At 41.4% G+C, this 17,218-nt stretch overlaps 1 protein-coding gene across 3 annotated transcripts in view; it reads right to left on the bottom strand.

Annotated features, from left to right (window-relative positions):
- Positions 1–17,218, bottom strand: part of trpm3 (transient receptor potential cation channel, subfamily M, member 3) — a 135,621-nt gene that overhangs the window by 44,615 nt on the left and 73,788 nt on the right. For all 3 annotated transcript variants that reach the window (XM_029440179.1, XM_029440180.1, XM_029440178.1), the window contains 5 exons: positions 15,513–15,592; positions 13,554–13,755; positions 12,190–12,403; positions 10,817–10,941; positions 9,495–9,666 (listed from right to left, as the gene is read on the bottom strand). In XM_029440179.1, coding sequence (XP_029296039.1) covers positions 9,495–9,666; positions 10,817–10,941; positions 12,190–12,403; positions 13,554–13,755; positions 15,513–15,592 — 793 coding nt within the window. The remainder of the gene's footprint in view (positions 1–9,494; positions 9,667–10,816; positions 10,942–12,189; positions 12,404–13,553; positions 13,756–15,512; positions 15,593–17,218) is intronic.

Here is a 17,218-nt window from a genome sequence, read left to right as displayed (position 1 = left end):
AAGTTTCACTGACAAACCCCACACTGTTTCACACAAAATGGCTCCTTGCCTGCTAATCACAAGCTATTTAGGGTAATTATGCATAATTAGCATGTTGGATTTTCTGCACACGGTGAGACCATGTACAGGAGAACTTTACTGTAGATATGAAAGTTATTGCAAAACTCTCAAAGGAATTTCCTGCGTCTTGCTCGTGCTGCTCTCTTCCCTGCTTCTTGCTTCCTTTCTGTACTCTATTTCTCACAGTGAACATCGCCTTTAAGACACCGAAACCCCTGTAAACCCCAGAGTACCATTTTTTCTTACCCCCCTATGTTCTTTCCCTTTTTAGTGGTCTCAGTCCAATCAATTTCCTAATCCCTCATCCTGCCCATTCCCGCTCTCTGTCTCACTTCCTGTCTCTCCATTTTTTTTCTTCTATAGACACTCAGTTCTCTTCCTCTCCCTCCCATTCTGTTTCATGAGGTTGTGTTTTCTACCGGGTGTTTTGACGCTTCTAATTCAAAAGCTGTGTAACTGCCGGATCTTCCCCGCCCTGCGCCGTCATCCTGGTCTGCATAATTCACAGAAGAGAAAGCATGGTCTGTCTCTCATAACACGCAGGCAGACGGAGCACATACAGATGCAAGCTTACATACTGTATGCACATACGCACACACAAAACACAAGCACACGCACACATTCAGAAGCATACCCCACCACCATTACACTTTCCCTCACACAGCTCCGTGCGGCCTTGTAACAGGGACAGTTACATAAGTAGAATATTTTAGGGGCTTTGCCTACTTCAAAGAGGTAAAACGTCACTGTGCCACAACACATCACACGACCATACATCAACAGAGCTGGATGTGAGAGAAAAGCAGACTAATATCTTGCATTTTGTATCCGATTCTTACAATTCTTTCAGATGTCTATTTTCGCTGTTACCTGCATGTGTGTGAGCCGTGTTGGATCAAGCATTGATATTGATGACTAGTGAGCTTGGGAGGCAGCGCGGCAGTATCTAAAGCAGATTAGTGTTCAAATGAAACCCACAAGGAGCAGTTGAGGAGGGGAAAGCACAGCTGTGTCATAGCTAATTGGTAGCATGCACACACATGGACGCGCACGCTCGACGCACGCACACACACACACAAATACAGATACACACACGTAAAGAAAAAACACAAATTAAATAAAGTTCTCTTTTGCCTGACTACCCCAACAAACAGCAGAGACGTTTTTAGGATTGGCTTTTGACCTGTCTTTCACAGTTAAGAGGGCTTTAAATACTGTATTTATTCCTGCGGGAACTTTGATGTACCAAAACATGGCAGCCTATTCAGTCTATTTAAAGCCATCCACCCGCCGTACATGCCCAAAAAAGTTTCTCCTGTTTCCTCCTGTGAGTGCCCTTTAACACACATACAGAACATCGCACCAGAATAATGTTTTGATCCCATTCTTAATGCAATTACTGGACCGAGTATAATTTGAATAATTCAATGAGTAATCTGTGTGATTCCCAGGAAACGCTCAGACATTTGTAGTATATTGTATTTATTCAAAGTTTTTGTCTTGATCCACATGCATGACGTGGCCTGAATTTCAATTGCCACTAAAAAAAAAACCAACAACACACACAGTCCAGTGCATATCCTGGGGGCTAGAGTGGAAATTAAAACCCTAACCAAAGCAGTGTTCACGCTCTGCTTCTTCTGCTGAACTTGCAACTTAATATTTGTTTAAAACGTAATCCTGTGATTGTTCGAAAGCTGAGAGTCCTTTGAATTATTGTATCTGTGTAGTTGGATTATGTGGCATGAATTCTCCCTTTATATCAAATAAAACACTAAGTAGCTGAATACATGCGGGGTGGTTACATGAGTTTTCACTTTCAGAGGAATACCTTTTGGTTCTAGATGGAAATGTGAACTCATAGCTGGAGAGCAAAGCTGTTAGATTATTGATTGAAGATGCAATCCTTTCGTACCTGGAGTCCACCAAGTGAAGTGGACTGTGCATACAGTATACGTCTGTGTTTTCATCACTGTTTCTTTGCTATCTTTGCTAATCCAGAAGTGAAGTGGGACTCCATAAATGAAGGAGGAGCATGTCCTCTATTGATACATGCACTTAGTTAAAGTGGATACACTGTTGCAGAGGTGTACAAGGAGACAATGAGTGCAAAGCAGGTTGTTGATATTTTGCTGGAAAATGGTTCTGCAGCTGTCAATCTGCTGCCACTATTACTCTTTGCATTTGTGGGTGGGGGGGGGGCATTTTTATGGGGAAAATAACCAAAAGACATACTGATATATAAAGTTCAGTGACATAGTATATTCTGTGGACACATGATTTAATAAAATGCACAATATACCCTATACACTCTATACTGTCTCTCTTATCACCCCCTATTCTTGTCATGACTGTATCTGTATTCGTGCACCACTCACACACTCCAACGCATCAGATAACACAATCTGCAAACCCCAACTCTCTCCCTTGTCTCTCTGTATCTTTTACGTAGTTTTTAACCCAGAGCCCACACCATATCTCTCAGGAGGGAAACTACCGTGAAAAATTGCAGGCAGATTGCAGAAGAAAAGGAGAAGGTGGTCGCTGAGACTCCGTGGCCACAACTTTCTATATTTATCCAGCCGGGGAGACGACGAAGTAACGAGGAGAAGAAGGAATTAGGGAGGGAAAGAGGAGCGTGTAAGCGAGACACACATAACATGCTTAAATGGTCCTAATTAAGGATCCAGCAATGACTCATCCTCTGCGTGCGTGTGTGTGTGTGTGTGTGTGTCTCTCTCTGTGTGCGTGGGTGTGTGCGAGTGTCTGCGAGTTTGTCCTTGTATGTGTCAAATTAGTATCAGCATGACTGGAGGAGGTGTGCTACAGTATGTGGGTCGTTGTCTTCGCAACCCCCCTCCCTCCACCCCACACCAAAAATAAAAACACTATCACACACATAAACATCATTATTCTAGCAACAACTAAAGAAGACAGGAAACATCAGATCTGTGAAGGCAACATGACTCGACAGGCAAGTGAACAAAGGTCAGGAGATATGACACATTAAAAGGGCAACGCTTCTCTCAAAATGTTCTTTTTCCAATGACATCAACATATCCTGCCATTTTTTTAACTTAAAGAAATGCAGGTTACATCAGATGTGGCACTTTTTTTTTTTTTACCAGGAATTGTAGGCGAGTTGTAGTGTTACCCAGGCCATAAGCCAGATAGAATCACTGATGAACCGTGGTATTGATCGGGAATATTTTTTTACAACTGGGAAATTGGGGTTAAAGGAATTTTACTCCATTGATTTGTGTGTTGGTGTGTGTGTGTGTGTGTGTGAGTCTGTGTGTATGCACTCCTGTGAAAGCACTCTCCATCAGTGTAGGTCAAATAAAGTGTAAAGTAAAGTGTATTAAATATCATCTGGATTTTATTCTGATACAAGACACTTCTCCAAACTATAAATGACTTACTTTGACTTGTGAAAACACTCATACATAACTATGTATCAGCAACTAAACACATACAATATCCTGCATACCTCTACTCTGCACTGACTTTAAATGATCCATAAAAGCCACAGTAAACATGTCATCACATCATAAGTGCGACAGAAAGTGCTACCGTTTCTCTACACCTCTTTAACTGTTTAATAGTATACATAAGTTATCTACCAGGACTCTCTGACCACCACTATTTCTACTTTTCCACAGTTCACACTACTGATCATGCACTCAATTGCTTTCCACACCGAATAACATGTTGTCCTCCACGCACATCCTCAACCTTGAACCCAACCTGCAGCAAGTCTTATGTATACATCATATCCACTAGTGCCTCTGTTATCTCTCAGTTCATGTTTATCTTTTTGACATGTAATTTGCACAAACACACCTTACCCCCCCCATGACTTCACCTATCCCTACGGTGTCTCTGCACGCTTATTCTCACATGTCCGCAAATAGTTTATTTGCTGATCCAGTCCGACCACTGGGACCGAAACCACCGACCACAGGGCTCATGTAAAACTAAAATCAATTCATGTGACTCATAGTATTGATTCTCTCGAAAACCTGAATTAACATCTAAATGGCTTTTGAATATACATTTTTGCAGATCACAAGCTTTACGACATAACATCTTCCTATATATTTGTGCTTCGTTGGATCCTTTCAGCAGAAGGGTGACATCTCTAAACCAGATCCAATCTGTGGGAATGCAGCGTGTGTGATATGTGCCAAAGAACAAGAGCCACCAAGTAATTCAGTTGGTCACACAGTTGTAAGAAAAGGGCAATATTTGAACGCTATATTTGAAAAATCAAGAGTTTGTCCAGGCACTTATAGTGCTTGAAAGAAGAGTATTACTAACCTCTTGACTCCCCATGTACTATCGCTTAACTACAATCTTCCGTATGGGCTGCTCCACGGTGGAGGTCACCATGTCACGGCTAATCTGCAACGCGAGGCCTTATGGCTTCCAGATTCAATTACCAGAGGTACTTCATCTTTTACTTATGCTGTGATTAATGAAAGCACTGCTATAGGAGGGTCGGTGAAGGTTACACAGTGTACAGTTAAAACGCACACATGCCTACACCCACACACACACATTCAATAAACTAAGTAACTATGGACCAAATGTAATACTCCAAGTCATTTAGGTGAAATGGAAGAGGGCACACTCAATTCATTCAGACTTTATCTAAATGTGCACAAATTAATAACTTGTATTCATCTTTGGTTCTGGCATGTGCATCCAATTTAAGATGTTCACATGTGCAAGAAAAACAAACAAGTGTGAGTGAATAAGATGCAGGGTTTCTAATGTTTTGTTGTTCCATTTTAAGAGAGAGAAAATTAGAACACATTTATGAATGAAGCTTGTTTTGTCCTCTTCTCTTGATGCCTTTTCACTGTTTCATCCTGCTTTTTTAAATGAAGACACCTCGAGGTAACATCTCGTCTCGCTGCCTGCATCCTCCACAGCTGCATCACTTTCTTTGTGGCTCATGTAATTCTCTTCCCCCCTCTGCTCACCCTCAATCCCTTTTCTCTGTCCTCATTTTCTCAGTAGCCTTTCTTCCTCTTTTACTTATCATCTCTCTGAGGCAGGTGTGTGATTAAAAAGCATTATAGCGACATCGGGGACATGTCAAAAGAGCCGTGCGGTGGCTGAGTGAGCTGTCATGAATGGTGCCAATCATTTTTATTGATTTTCTTTTTCTCTTTGAGTTAGACAATGTCTGCCGGCTTCAGGAGATGGTAAGTAGGAGTTAAATAGGAAACACGTCTCAGTGTTTGTGCCCTCAAAAACCATAAATGACAAATCAATACTGTGTGTATGATAATGCAACGCTCGTGATCACAGGTTATAAGCTCTATCCCTCTGTTTACACATGAAGCCTCCTGTGCAGCCTAAGCTGAATCCTTGTCACAGTTATCCAGGCTCATTTGCATCCGCATCTCTGGCCAAGTTCTATCGCGTTAGACCACGTCTGGCTGAACAAGTCACCGTAGAGCCACGCAAGTAGTGTACAACAAACCCACATGAGGCGACACCTGCCACAACATCACATATACAGTAGAGACTGGAGGAAGAATGCAGAGGCAATACACACGTCTCGTCACCGTGGAACGAGACGTGTTCCAATTGCAATGGAAATGTGCATTGTGCAAAAATGAACACGTATCTTTTGGCAGCGGGAAATTAAAATGTAGCAAGGTTTCAGTAAAATAATCATGATTTGTTAAAACATTGTCTGCCATATGAAAGCTATATCTAGAGCGTAGTCAGACTAAAACACACTCACATTTGTTATATAGCATCGATTCCCATATTTATAAACTGTCATATTATTGTGGAGCCAATTTGATTGCTACAGCATTTCCAACATTCACATGGTGGCACAGTAGGATTAGCTACAGGATTGCCCAGACATCACAAAAACACCACAGGGGGAGATTACGCATATCTATCCAGCACACTTCTTTCATCTTGTGTGCTGTGTGCAGTGTGTGTGACTTGTGTTAAGAGAAAAAAGAGCTTGTGGTTACGTGTGGTCCGCAACCCACATGGTAGGACATTCAAACTAAACAGTTTTTTTATTTACTCTTTGCTTTCTTTATCCTCCCTTCTTTGACAGAGCCTCAGGCTACACTTGGATCCCACGGGGGCCCCTGCTGTGAGGAACATTGATGATCTCCCTGATTTACCGTGGACAGGTAATCAAATCAAGAAATGGTCCTTGTGTGCCAACCCTTCAGAGGTGAACAAGGAAGTGACGGATACACACGCATAACAAGGTACAGTGCATTATACAGAAGCATACAGAGATCACACACTGGGGCTGCACATTCACAATCTGTGCAATAGAGATTGTAGCAACATTCATACTACAAGAAATGTGTGCATATGTGGCTGCTAGTTTGTCAATAGCGCGTTAAACTCCTTTTATGTTAACTTATTTTGTGAGTAAAATTGTTCCTTTGTTGATATGCAGAGCTTCAGGATTGCAGCTGTTCTAGTGGATGTTTTAGTTTTCCATGTTAAGAGGGTTATAATTAGCCTCAACTTTCACAGCCATGAAGGTTGAAAATATTATTGCTTTTTTAATACTTTTCTTTTCAACATGACCCCTTATTAATGAGTGTTCACATACCACACCTGTATTGGTTTTGTGCTCTATACCACATAAACGGAAGCCCTGAGAGGCAAGTGAGAGAAAAAAAGTCTCACTAAGTCTGATCTAAATAGTTTTCTCTCCCGTGTTTGTGACTTAATAACAGGTGAAAGCATCTGTTGTCAGGATATTCTTATCAACTTCTCAATTTTTATTTCTGTGAAACGCATAGAAACTCTAAACACAAGGTGCACTGTGTGTTAGGGAGAAATTAAAACTCACCAGGAAGAAAACATGAATATTTTTAGTCCTCTTTAAACAAAATAAAAACATTTTTTACCTGTTCAGTCGTAAACACAGGACAGAAAACTATTTAGATCAGAGTTAGAAAATAGATGGGCAGAATTGTTCTTCTCTCGTGCCTCTCAGGGCTTCCGAACACAGACCATAAAAATTGTTATTTTATTTTTAACATTTCTCAAATTGTTAGCCTTGGCCATACTAACCAGTGTGGTGATCTTAAATGAGCTTTATGATAATATTTAGGTTTTGTAAATCTACCACCTACAACTTTCTAAAATTCCTAACCAAAGCCAGATTTATCACACTTTTAGTTGGTTTTAATTTTGTCATTAATTCTCTTATCATTTCAGATCCTGTGTCCTCCTCACCTGCCTGCAATCAACTCATTCCACAGCTCATCATCTCCTCACCTGCTTCTCATTCCCTCATTAGTCTCTCAGAGGATATATACCAGTTCTCTCCCACTTGTTCCCTGCCAGATTGTCTTGTGTTCTCCTGCCAAGCTCTCCAGCGATCTTGTAGTCTGCCTGACCTGCCCGTTTTGACCCTGCCTGCCTGTTTCTGGACTCTGATTCTTCTGCCTGCCCCTTAACTGGATTTGTTTGCCTTTTGGACTGATTTACTGGTTTTTGACCCTGACCCTTACCGAGTAAACTGAACTATATTGTATTCTGCCTGTCTCTGTGTCGTGCTTTTGGGTTCAGTTCTGTCGGTTCCAGTGAACCTCACATGTTGTTAATAAAAAAAGATAAACTTGCTTTGATTATGAGTTACAGTGACAGGTTATAAAGTTGAAGCATGTTATCAGTGTGACCTCTGCTGAGGTTAATGCTCGTGTCAGAGAGATAGTCAGCAGCAGATATACAGCACACATCAAATTGTTTCATTTGTAGATCACAGGCAGTACCAGTGCTGGATCCAGATATACGTTGAAGCTGGTCACATGATGGATACATTAAAGATGGTACCGTACATTCCATCATACGGATGGTCAGACGCTTGTATGACGACTGGGCGTCCCTTTGCCTTCCCAGCCCCTTTTGTATGAGTCCAGGCATAGGATGACAAAGGGAAGTCCATAGGCCACATGACTGGATGATGAACCATCAGCAAGTACATTTGTGTATCATTTCTTAAATCCCTGAAGTCAAGGAGTTAGGAGTAATATGGAAGGTGGTTAGTGGAGGAAAAAAGCCCAGTTTCCAGAGTGACATTTAACATACCTTATAAAGTGAACATCAGTGAAAGGCCTGATGGTGAATAGAAGTGGTGTTGACAAAGGTAAGACTTGAGTCATGATATTGCTCCTGACATTGTAACCATGTATTCATTTGATCAAATCTATCTCCTCCCTCAGATTTTAAATAAGCATTGATGTTAATGTGTGAATTCATCTCACACAAACCCTGAGGAAATTGTTATAAATGGCTTTGTTGACAACATAATAAGGTAGTAACAAATAAAAAAAAAGGATTCTAACAGCATGTCTCTGATCCCACTTCTGACATTTTCTAAACAATACTGTTAGAGGCTATTGAGAAATGTATTTAAAGGGTATCAGGGAGGCTTGTGTGTGCTTGTGTCTTTGTTTGTGACCATGTGAGAGAGAGAGAATAAGAGAATGAGAGAGAAAAAGACAGAGAAATACATTTTTTATTCATGCATATCCATTTGGTTTCTAGCTACGGAGAAATGCAATGTGACAAGAGCTCAACGGTGGATGAACAATCCGTCAAAAGCAAATTATGTGCACGTGCAGACGCATATACACATTTATAAACACCTGCGTCTCGCACAAACAAAAATTCAAATAAACTCTTCCTGCCCTTCTATGAGCAGAACATACCTTTGATGTAACACATTTTAAAATGAAGATATGTAGAGCTGCACTGATGAACAGAAGAGTGAGAGATTCAACATCTGTGTGTAATAATACCATGTTAATTATGTGTCAAAAATATACAAAAATACACACAAAAAATGGGGCCGACCAGACGTCTGTACTGTTGACCCAGTGGTTTAAAATACCTCCAATGCACCATGTTCCGATTACCTTCAAGTTTTAAATTTACAAAAAACAAACAAAAGTACAACTTGTGTGTCTGCAGTGTGTTTGTGTTTGTGTACATGTGCAATGGTCTTGTGCTGGTCATTATGTCTGTGTTTGTTAGCTTGTTTGGTAGCTTTGTGCTGCACCGCATAACAAGGAAACAAGGATTATCAAGCAGGTTTATTTGAGGAAAGAGTTCATCTCAACTGTCAGGAAGCTTTGAAAGAGAAAAATAAACCTCTCCTGAAGGGAGGCACAGTTTCAAAGGCTCATCGAGTTATATCACAGCTGGCTAAAAATACGTCGTCTGACACCGTGTGTTCAGTATTAAGCAGGTAATGATAATTTTAGTCTGGTTGCAGCTATAAAATAGAACCCAATTAACCCTCAGTGGTGTCGTCGATAACAGTGTCATTGTGCTGTGTCATTTAAAAGCACCTCCTCTAATTTAGGGTAAGTGGATCAGTCTGGAAATAGCCATGACGGGCAGATACAGTGAAATCCACTCACGTGTGTTTATTTTCTGCAGGGAGATGTGTTTCTCGAGCTGACGTCGCAGTTTGACCTCAGCGCCGTACTTTCCCGTGGTGCCATTGTCTGCCAGGATGAAGTGGGAGTGGAGACTGTTTAGAACCGTCAACTTGCTCATGGGGTTGGACATGGTCTGGTATGGACGCACCACCTATCCAAGAGAAGATCACATTTATTTATTTATGTATAGGTAAAACATTTGGCAAACGTTACAAAACGCGCTCACTTTTAAGTTTGAATTAAAGGAGTACACCTATTTTACACCTCAACTTCAATTCACTTGTCATGGGGAGTAAAATGCCTTCAGTGGCTCGAGAGGAAACTTTCCAGAGTTTGAAAAGAATTGTTAGAAACTTTTGCGCTACACATTTTTTAATGGCAAGCCTATGTTACACATTGGGACGCATAGTTTGAAAGGCATCAGCATTTACCAAGCAGAGACTGGTTGCATCATGGGAGTTGTAGGATCCATAAGTGACCCATACTAGGAGCTCAAAGTCAGGACATTTCTGCCTCTGCTGCATCGAGTATGACATTTTCTAAATCTGCCTTCTTGTGAGTCCTCCAACTTTATGCAGGTTCAGTACGTGAGTGTCCCTTTAAGACATCAACATTTAAGCATTGATTCTTTGCCAGGGTGATGAAAGACGTTTGTTTGGTTCACAAATAATTACAAAAAGTTAAAAGACTTTGTATTCACTCAAGTATTCTCAATAGCTACTGCTACATCTCGTTTTATTGTACTGATAGTAAAGTCAAATGACACTAAAAACTAGATGAATATTTATACAACATTATTGACAGTTTTCTCTGAAGGTTGGATTTGTTCAGCGCCTGACAATCAGAAGTATACTCATCTGGCCATTACGCGTACAGTTGACACCAATCAAGCGCTGGAAAAAAGAGCTTCAGTACTTCATTATCTCATTTCAGCAGCAACATTAATCTGCTCTGCTCAACTTGTTCGCTGGGACAAATTGCAGCACGTAACATTTCAACCATAACATAACATTGATTCCAGATATGTCAATGAGTTAGCATGTGCTCCGCAGTCTCATGTGGTTCCGTCAGCTGTCAAACTCACTTTGAAGAAGTGTTCGTCACACATTGGTTTGGCTTACTCAGCTTCTCACTTAATAAACTGTCAACTGAAATGTACAGGCCATGGCAACTGTGGACTGCATGTGACATTTTTTACATATAGAAATGCAAATTGTATATGGAAATGAGGGCTAAAGCATGCAAGCGCCCACTCTGAAACGGTTTCCTATTGTTCTGTGTATTTGTTCTCAGAGACTTACATCTTTGCCAACAAGATCCTCTTGATTTTCGACAATGCCCCAAGGAGCAATGCCAATCGTGCAGATCTTCCCTCTTGACTTGGAGGCGTGGTCTTTCAATGCATCACCCACATGACGAATCACTCCTGTGTGTGTGTGTGTGTGTGTGTGTGTGTGTGTGTATGTGGGTGGGTTTGCATAAGTGTTTGAGAGAAGGACAGAGACACAGATAGCAAATCAGTGTTGTCACAATCAATACACAGTGTAAAAGCTGTAAACAAAGATAAACAAGATCTATGAAGTGCAGGGTTAAGAGAACACACACGCACGCACACACGCGCACACACACACACTCGCACACACACACACACACAGCTTCAAAGACAGATAGGTTGTAGCTCCAGGCCTCTAATTGTTGTCCTCGGGGAGCAGCAGTCAGACCTGGAGTCCATCTTATCTCATCTCTCCTGCTGACATCATTCTTTCTCTACCTCCACCCTCAACTCTCCTTACAATCCATCCCTCCATCCTTTCTTTTTCTCTTTGCACCTATTGTCTTAATAAATCTTAAGGTCTATTGCTTTCAAGTGTACGCCCTCTATAGCATCCAATGCTTTCTATCTGTTCTCATGTCTCCCATCAAAACATTTGGTCCCATCTTTGTTTCTTATTTAAAGCCTGCAAAATGTAATCTAAGTTACTAAAAATGCTTGTCTTGTTGTTGACCTACAAACAATACAAGAACAACACAAACAGTGGCCAAACAAAGTGACGCAGCGCTGATAAGAAGACCAAAGGTAAAACTAAGAAACATACCAGGCCCAGTATATAAAAAGGCCATTATTTTTAATATCATTACATGGTAATCATTGCAGCAAAGCATATTTTAAGACTTCACGCCACTATCCACAGCTTCCCAAGATCAGGAACATAGTGGAGCTCAAATTCACTCACGGATACTACTTTCCATATGCAGGATAACGCCATATTCATGCATAATACATGTGCTGTCGATCTGTCAGCTGACCTTTCCCTATATTCATTATTACCAATCGTATATTTTCCATAACACTGTTACCCAATCACCGTGTTGCTGTCAGACTGTTTCTTTCTGGGCTGCCTTTACACTTCCAACCATCCTACTCCTAGATCTGATCTACAGAGCTCCTCATAAATCCTACTCCAGGGCAATATCATCCAGCCACTTAATAAATGGTTATTTAATAGCTGGTAACTTATGAAAGATATATGAACACACTCATCTTACTCCTAGCACAAGTGCATGGCCACTCATTTTGTACAAATAGTGAGGCTGCATCCTAATGAAATATGTTTTACACAGAAACATTTACACTTAAATTGAAAATAAGCTGCCTGTGTGTTCTGCACTTTACCTGTGTTGACCCCGCCGGTGAAGATCCATGCTCCTGTCGTCATGGCCGCCTTGATGAGCCCTTTACCAAAGACCTGTTTGAGTTTGGGCTGTAATTCAAAGTTCTGCAGACCCCCGTGGACTGAGATGAGCAGCTTGGGCAGATCCAGCTGCCACTCCTTGGTCATCAGGTGGAGCAGCAGGTCAGGCTTGGTGTCATAAGACACTCGCACGTACTGAAAACAGTGGGACACGTGTCACATAACTTCACGGCATCATGTGCACGAGACATGAACACAAACAGGAACACACACACATGCATAAACTACATGTTATAAAACAATCAATGTAAAGAAATCTGTGAAGGAAAAATGAGGAAAGATTGCATTGATCAGTGCTGCAGACCTGCTCGAGTGTACGCCTCTCATTTTTCAACAGTATTGAACAGATGTTGGCTATGATTGAAGAACCACATGTATTATAGAGCATCTGTTTATCTTTCTAATTCACCCTCAGACACCCAACCTGACATGTGTCTGAATGAATTATTTAACACTGGCAATAAATCAGACATAATTCAGCCTTAATCATCTGAATCCTCTGAATGCTAACGTACTTGTGATGCGATCTTTGACAGTGATTGTGTGAACAACGTGTATAATCAGGCGACTTTAGGGATGGATCGATTAATCAGGCACAATTTTAAGTCTTTTAAATCAATAATTATATGAAGTTACGTAATAATTACACTAATTTAGTGATGATTTCTCCCCATCATGACTGGATGAATGTTGTTGCATAATGTATGATGCCTTTAAATGTGATTATTTAACCAATTACAGTGTCATTGGGAGAGAAGCTGGATTTGGGAAGTTACACAAAGAGTCGTCTTTACATGTCATTTCCATAAGCATGATGGATGAAATGTAATAAATGATGAAAAACAACATTGCGCTGGTATAACTGAGCCATTCAGACCAATAGCTGAAATAATTTCAGTCAGCCAAGCATCCAACACTATCCTCCTGTGTGCTGTCAAACTGCATCAGTTTACTGCCGCTGAGGACAATATCTACAAATCACAATCAATTATTATGAACTTTCAGCTTTCGCTACTGCCTTTACCAAAGGTTTTACAATTATCTTCTTACAGTATATTCAGCGAGGACCCCTCTGCTTACTCACTAATACATTCTACCTTTTTAAAACCCCACTTATTAACACAATGGAGCATCGGAGGTCACAACCTCCCACGTTTACTGTAACACCTAGTTGTTTGGATGTGTATTCTTGGACCTCCAATACCGTCAGGTTGTTCTGTTCTAGACTTTTTCAGCAGGGACATTTTGACAAAATGCAACACGGTAGATTTGTTATGGGAGTCACCATGGCTTTGTTGGAGTGTCCTCCTCCCTGGAACTCAATGGTGCCGAAGGCATCAGTGGGGCTGAGCTGTGTGTGTTTGCTGATCGACCACTTCTCTGACAGGCTGTCATTCTTGGCCAAACGCTCTGCCTTATCATTCTGACTGGATGAGATGCCCGGGGGCAAGCCCACATGCTGACCTATCAGACGACCACAACAGCACCTGGATGACAGGAGAAAGTAAAAGTGAATGTAAGATTAACACATTACACAGTCCTTTGCAGAGGACAGTAACCAGAGCCCCTTGGAGAAGCTACTGTAGCATTGAGAAGGAACAAGAAGACAGAGAGAGCGATTGTGTGTGTGTGTGTGAGTGAGAGAAAAAGCACAAGAGCTGCCATAGTCATGTGCCTAGCAGTAAGAGGTGGGCAAGGATGAAGTGACAGCTTGTCATCTGACTTTCATCTCCTGATTGGGAGGAGAAGGATCTGAAGGCCCCTGTAATCTTTTATTGGCTCTGTCTCTTTTTGTTTTCTGCTCCCTTCTGTTCTCCTCATCTTCTCCCTCTCAGCAGCTCCAGGAGTTAGCGGGATGACAGTTGAATTGTAGTATTCCTGCACGAGTACATGCTTATTCAGATGTACTGAATGCAGCTTTCATATTCTGTGTTTTAACCTCACAGGATGGAGTGGGAGCCCTGGGAGGAAAGGGAGTCAGGAGGCTTTGATTATCACTTCATGTTCCCGTCATCTCTTACCGAAGGTACTTTGCCTCCTTTTGCCTTATGCATCAACACAAATGTTTTTGACTGAAAAGAAAAAAGTTGATTTGATCTTGAGGAACATCTCTTTCCCCTCCTCGTGGCTTCCACTCGCTTTTCTCCAGTTATGCTAATTCTGTTTAGCTAACAAACACAGTGTGTGTGTGTGTGTGTGTGTGTGTGTGTGTTTGTGCGTATGAGGGCCGGTACTGCAGGAACTAGACTTGCCTCTCTGAGTGTGTCACCCAAAGCAACATCAGCTGTAGTAAAGATCTCAATGACATCACTGTGACTTTGCAGAGCAGAATGAGAGGAGCTTTGAGATAACGAGTGCAAAAGTGTCTCTCGCAAAACTACAGTGCTCTCTTATCATTACAATCATGTTAGAGTATAAATAAGTATTATACAGACAAGTCCTTAATTACTTTCACAGTTACACTTTGCTATACTGATAAGCAGTACGCACCTGTGGGCTCGATCTTAAATTAATAACCTTTTAAAATGATGAGGAATATTTTCCTCTTCATGAACTTGCCTGGCCATTAAAATGTATAATCTCAGTGTTTCGGCTCATTAGTATTGAACATCCAACTTTGATGCAAATAGAGGCCAGCATGATATTACTCTGAGGCATGTTTTAAAAGGTCAGGAGTGAAACAGGGCTCTTAATACGGTCCATGTGAGGTGGGCTACCACATTAACTAATTCATTCAATGAAGGGTAACTTTGGTATTTTTCAACCTTGACGGTATTCTCCCATGTTGAAACCTTTAAGCTCAAGTCAAGGAGAAGTCCTGTGAGAGGTGACTTGTTGCTGGAAGACAACAGTGAAAACGTGAGTGAGAGTTGGAGAGAGGAGTGCCGGGAAGAGTTGTTTGTTTGAGTCCAGAAGCGTGGCTTAGTGTTATCTAAAAGATTTTCAACGTCATGAGCGAGATTTGTACAACAACAAACAGACCGGACATTTTATTGCTTCGTAGAGTCCTTTCCATAATGTTGTCAGACACTTATAATAACAATCTGAGCCTGTTACATTGCAGCCTGTTTATCGGCTGGAAACGCTCTCGCGCAATTTGAAAAATAGTTGTCCCCATCAGTAAACACAAAAACATGGGAAAATAGGGTTCAGGTTGAAAAATACTAAAGTTTTCCTTTATGGTCGTGTGACTAGCGAGAATTAGGAATAAATGTAATGCATTGAGAAACACATTCTTACTCACCTATGGGGGTCTTTGGCGCTCACTATGATACGAACACATTCTCTCTTGCTGAACGCTCTTTCTATCCACGATTTCTGTGCCTGCAGAAATGAAGACAGGAGAACTCAGTCAGTCTTAGTCACATTTTGGAGCTTTGATTTGAGAGAGCGGGACTGACAGCAGACAGACAGCAGAAACAGGTTCAAACCTGTGAGCAGACTTGTGTTTGACTGAGGGGTTCACCTGTAAAAACAAAGTGTTTTCTTGTCCTTCCAGAAACGAGAAGGATTCTGACGGTTGTGTAAAATGACACAGTCTGAGCTTTGTTATATAGAGACTTATATCCCCGTGTCTATTTCTCTGCAAGCAGTAGTCAAGTTTTGGAGCGATGATAAACCATCATCGCTCCAAAACTGTTTGCGAGGTACTGATTAAAAGTTGAAGAAAGTTCTGCAATTACACATCCAAACTCGGTTTAAGAACATAAATCACAGCACTTTGGAAATGGCATACATACACAAAAACAACACACACACACACACACACACACACACACGGTAGAGGCACAGCCCCTCACTCATAATTCAAACGCTTAAGACACTCTGACAGAAATATTTTATGTTATTCAGTGACTCCAGCCCAAACCGGATGAGATGAAGAGCTGTGAAAGAGAAAGCGGATGTTAAATGCAGTGAAGCGGCAAATTATGTCAGAGTTCCAGTCCTTAGATACTCTCATGTGCAGCCATCTGAGTGTGTGTGTGCGTGTGTGTGTGTGTGTGTGTTTATATGAGGAAAAGTGTGCATGTGTTTCCGTACTGTATGTGTGCGCTTCTTGGTTCTTATATTGTGTACAGTATAGAAAGACTTCCTCAGCATAATGCAGCGAAGGGAACGGTGTAATTGTGACACTGTGACGCTCTGCAGTCGCAGCTCATGGCGGTCTGAGTGACAGAGAGACCAATTATCCAGCTACCCACAGAGAGAGGAAGACACTGTAGAGCCAAAGAGCTATAACCTGAAATGCAAATGCATGATTAAGACTAATACACATCTGTATAGGTGTCTCCATACACACATACACTTGTTACATAGCAATAAGGAGGCAAACTCTTGTGTGTACTGGAGGAAACCCTTCTTGGAGCTCATAAGAAAAGAAAACGGTATCCAGAGCTTCATGATGAAAGTAAAAAAAGATATAAAGTCTCATAATATGTAGCAAGCAGCGGCGGGCCGTGCATTTCACACCTAGGCCTTCAGTGATGTCCTTACACAGTCCTACCTGAATTATCCCACCTCTTAATACCATCATTATGACGCCATGGCTCTAGAAACTATACATTTAGACAGAAACGCAGTATAACCGAGCGTTGCATCATCCTAACAACAGAGTTATATTAATATTTCCAAAGCATTTAGTTGTAAACTAGCAGGCATTCCCAGCAGTACAATGTGCAGATGCCTCTCGGAGGCTGTGAGCCGGGGGTACCGCTCGTAGTTAGTGATTTGAAAGTGGCGGACAAACCCTTTTCCCGGCTGTGATAGGCTCTCTAGCGTCGGGGTTGGCCGTTCTCTTCTCACGATGTCTATCTTTTCTTGAAAGGTTCGTCTTAAAAATGGCGTTGTAATTATATCTGAGACCAAATCGATCTCTTCTCCTCCTTCAGCCATTGTGGGTTGAAAAAAAACAGCTTGTAGAAATCTACACAAATTAGCTCGTTCAAAGTT

This window comes from Cottoperca gobio, chromosome 9 (genome assembly GCF_900634415.1).
Source record: "Cottoperca gobio chromosome 9, fCotGob3.1, whole genome shotgun sequence".
Classification (NCBI taxonomy): Eukaryota; Metazoa; Chordata; class Actinopteri; order Perciformes; family Bovichtidae; genus Cottoperca; species Cottoperca gobio.
This window is presented reverse-complemented; position numbering and strand designations above follow the sequence as displayed.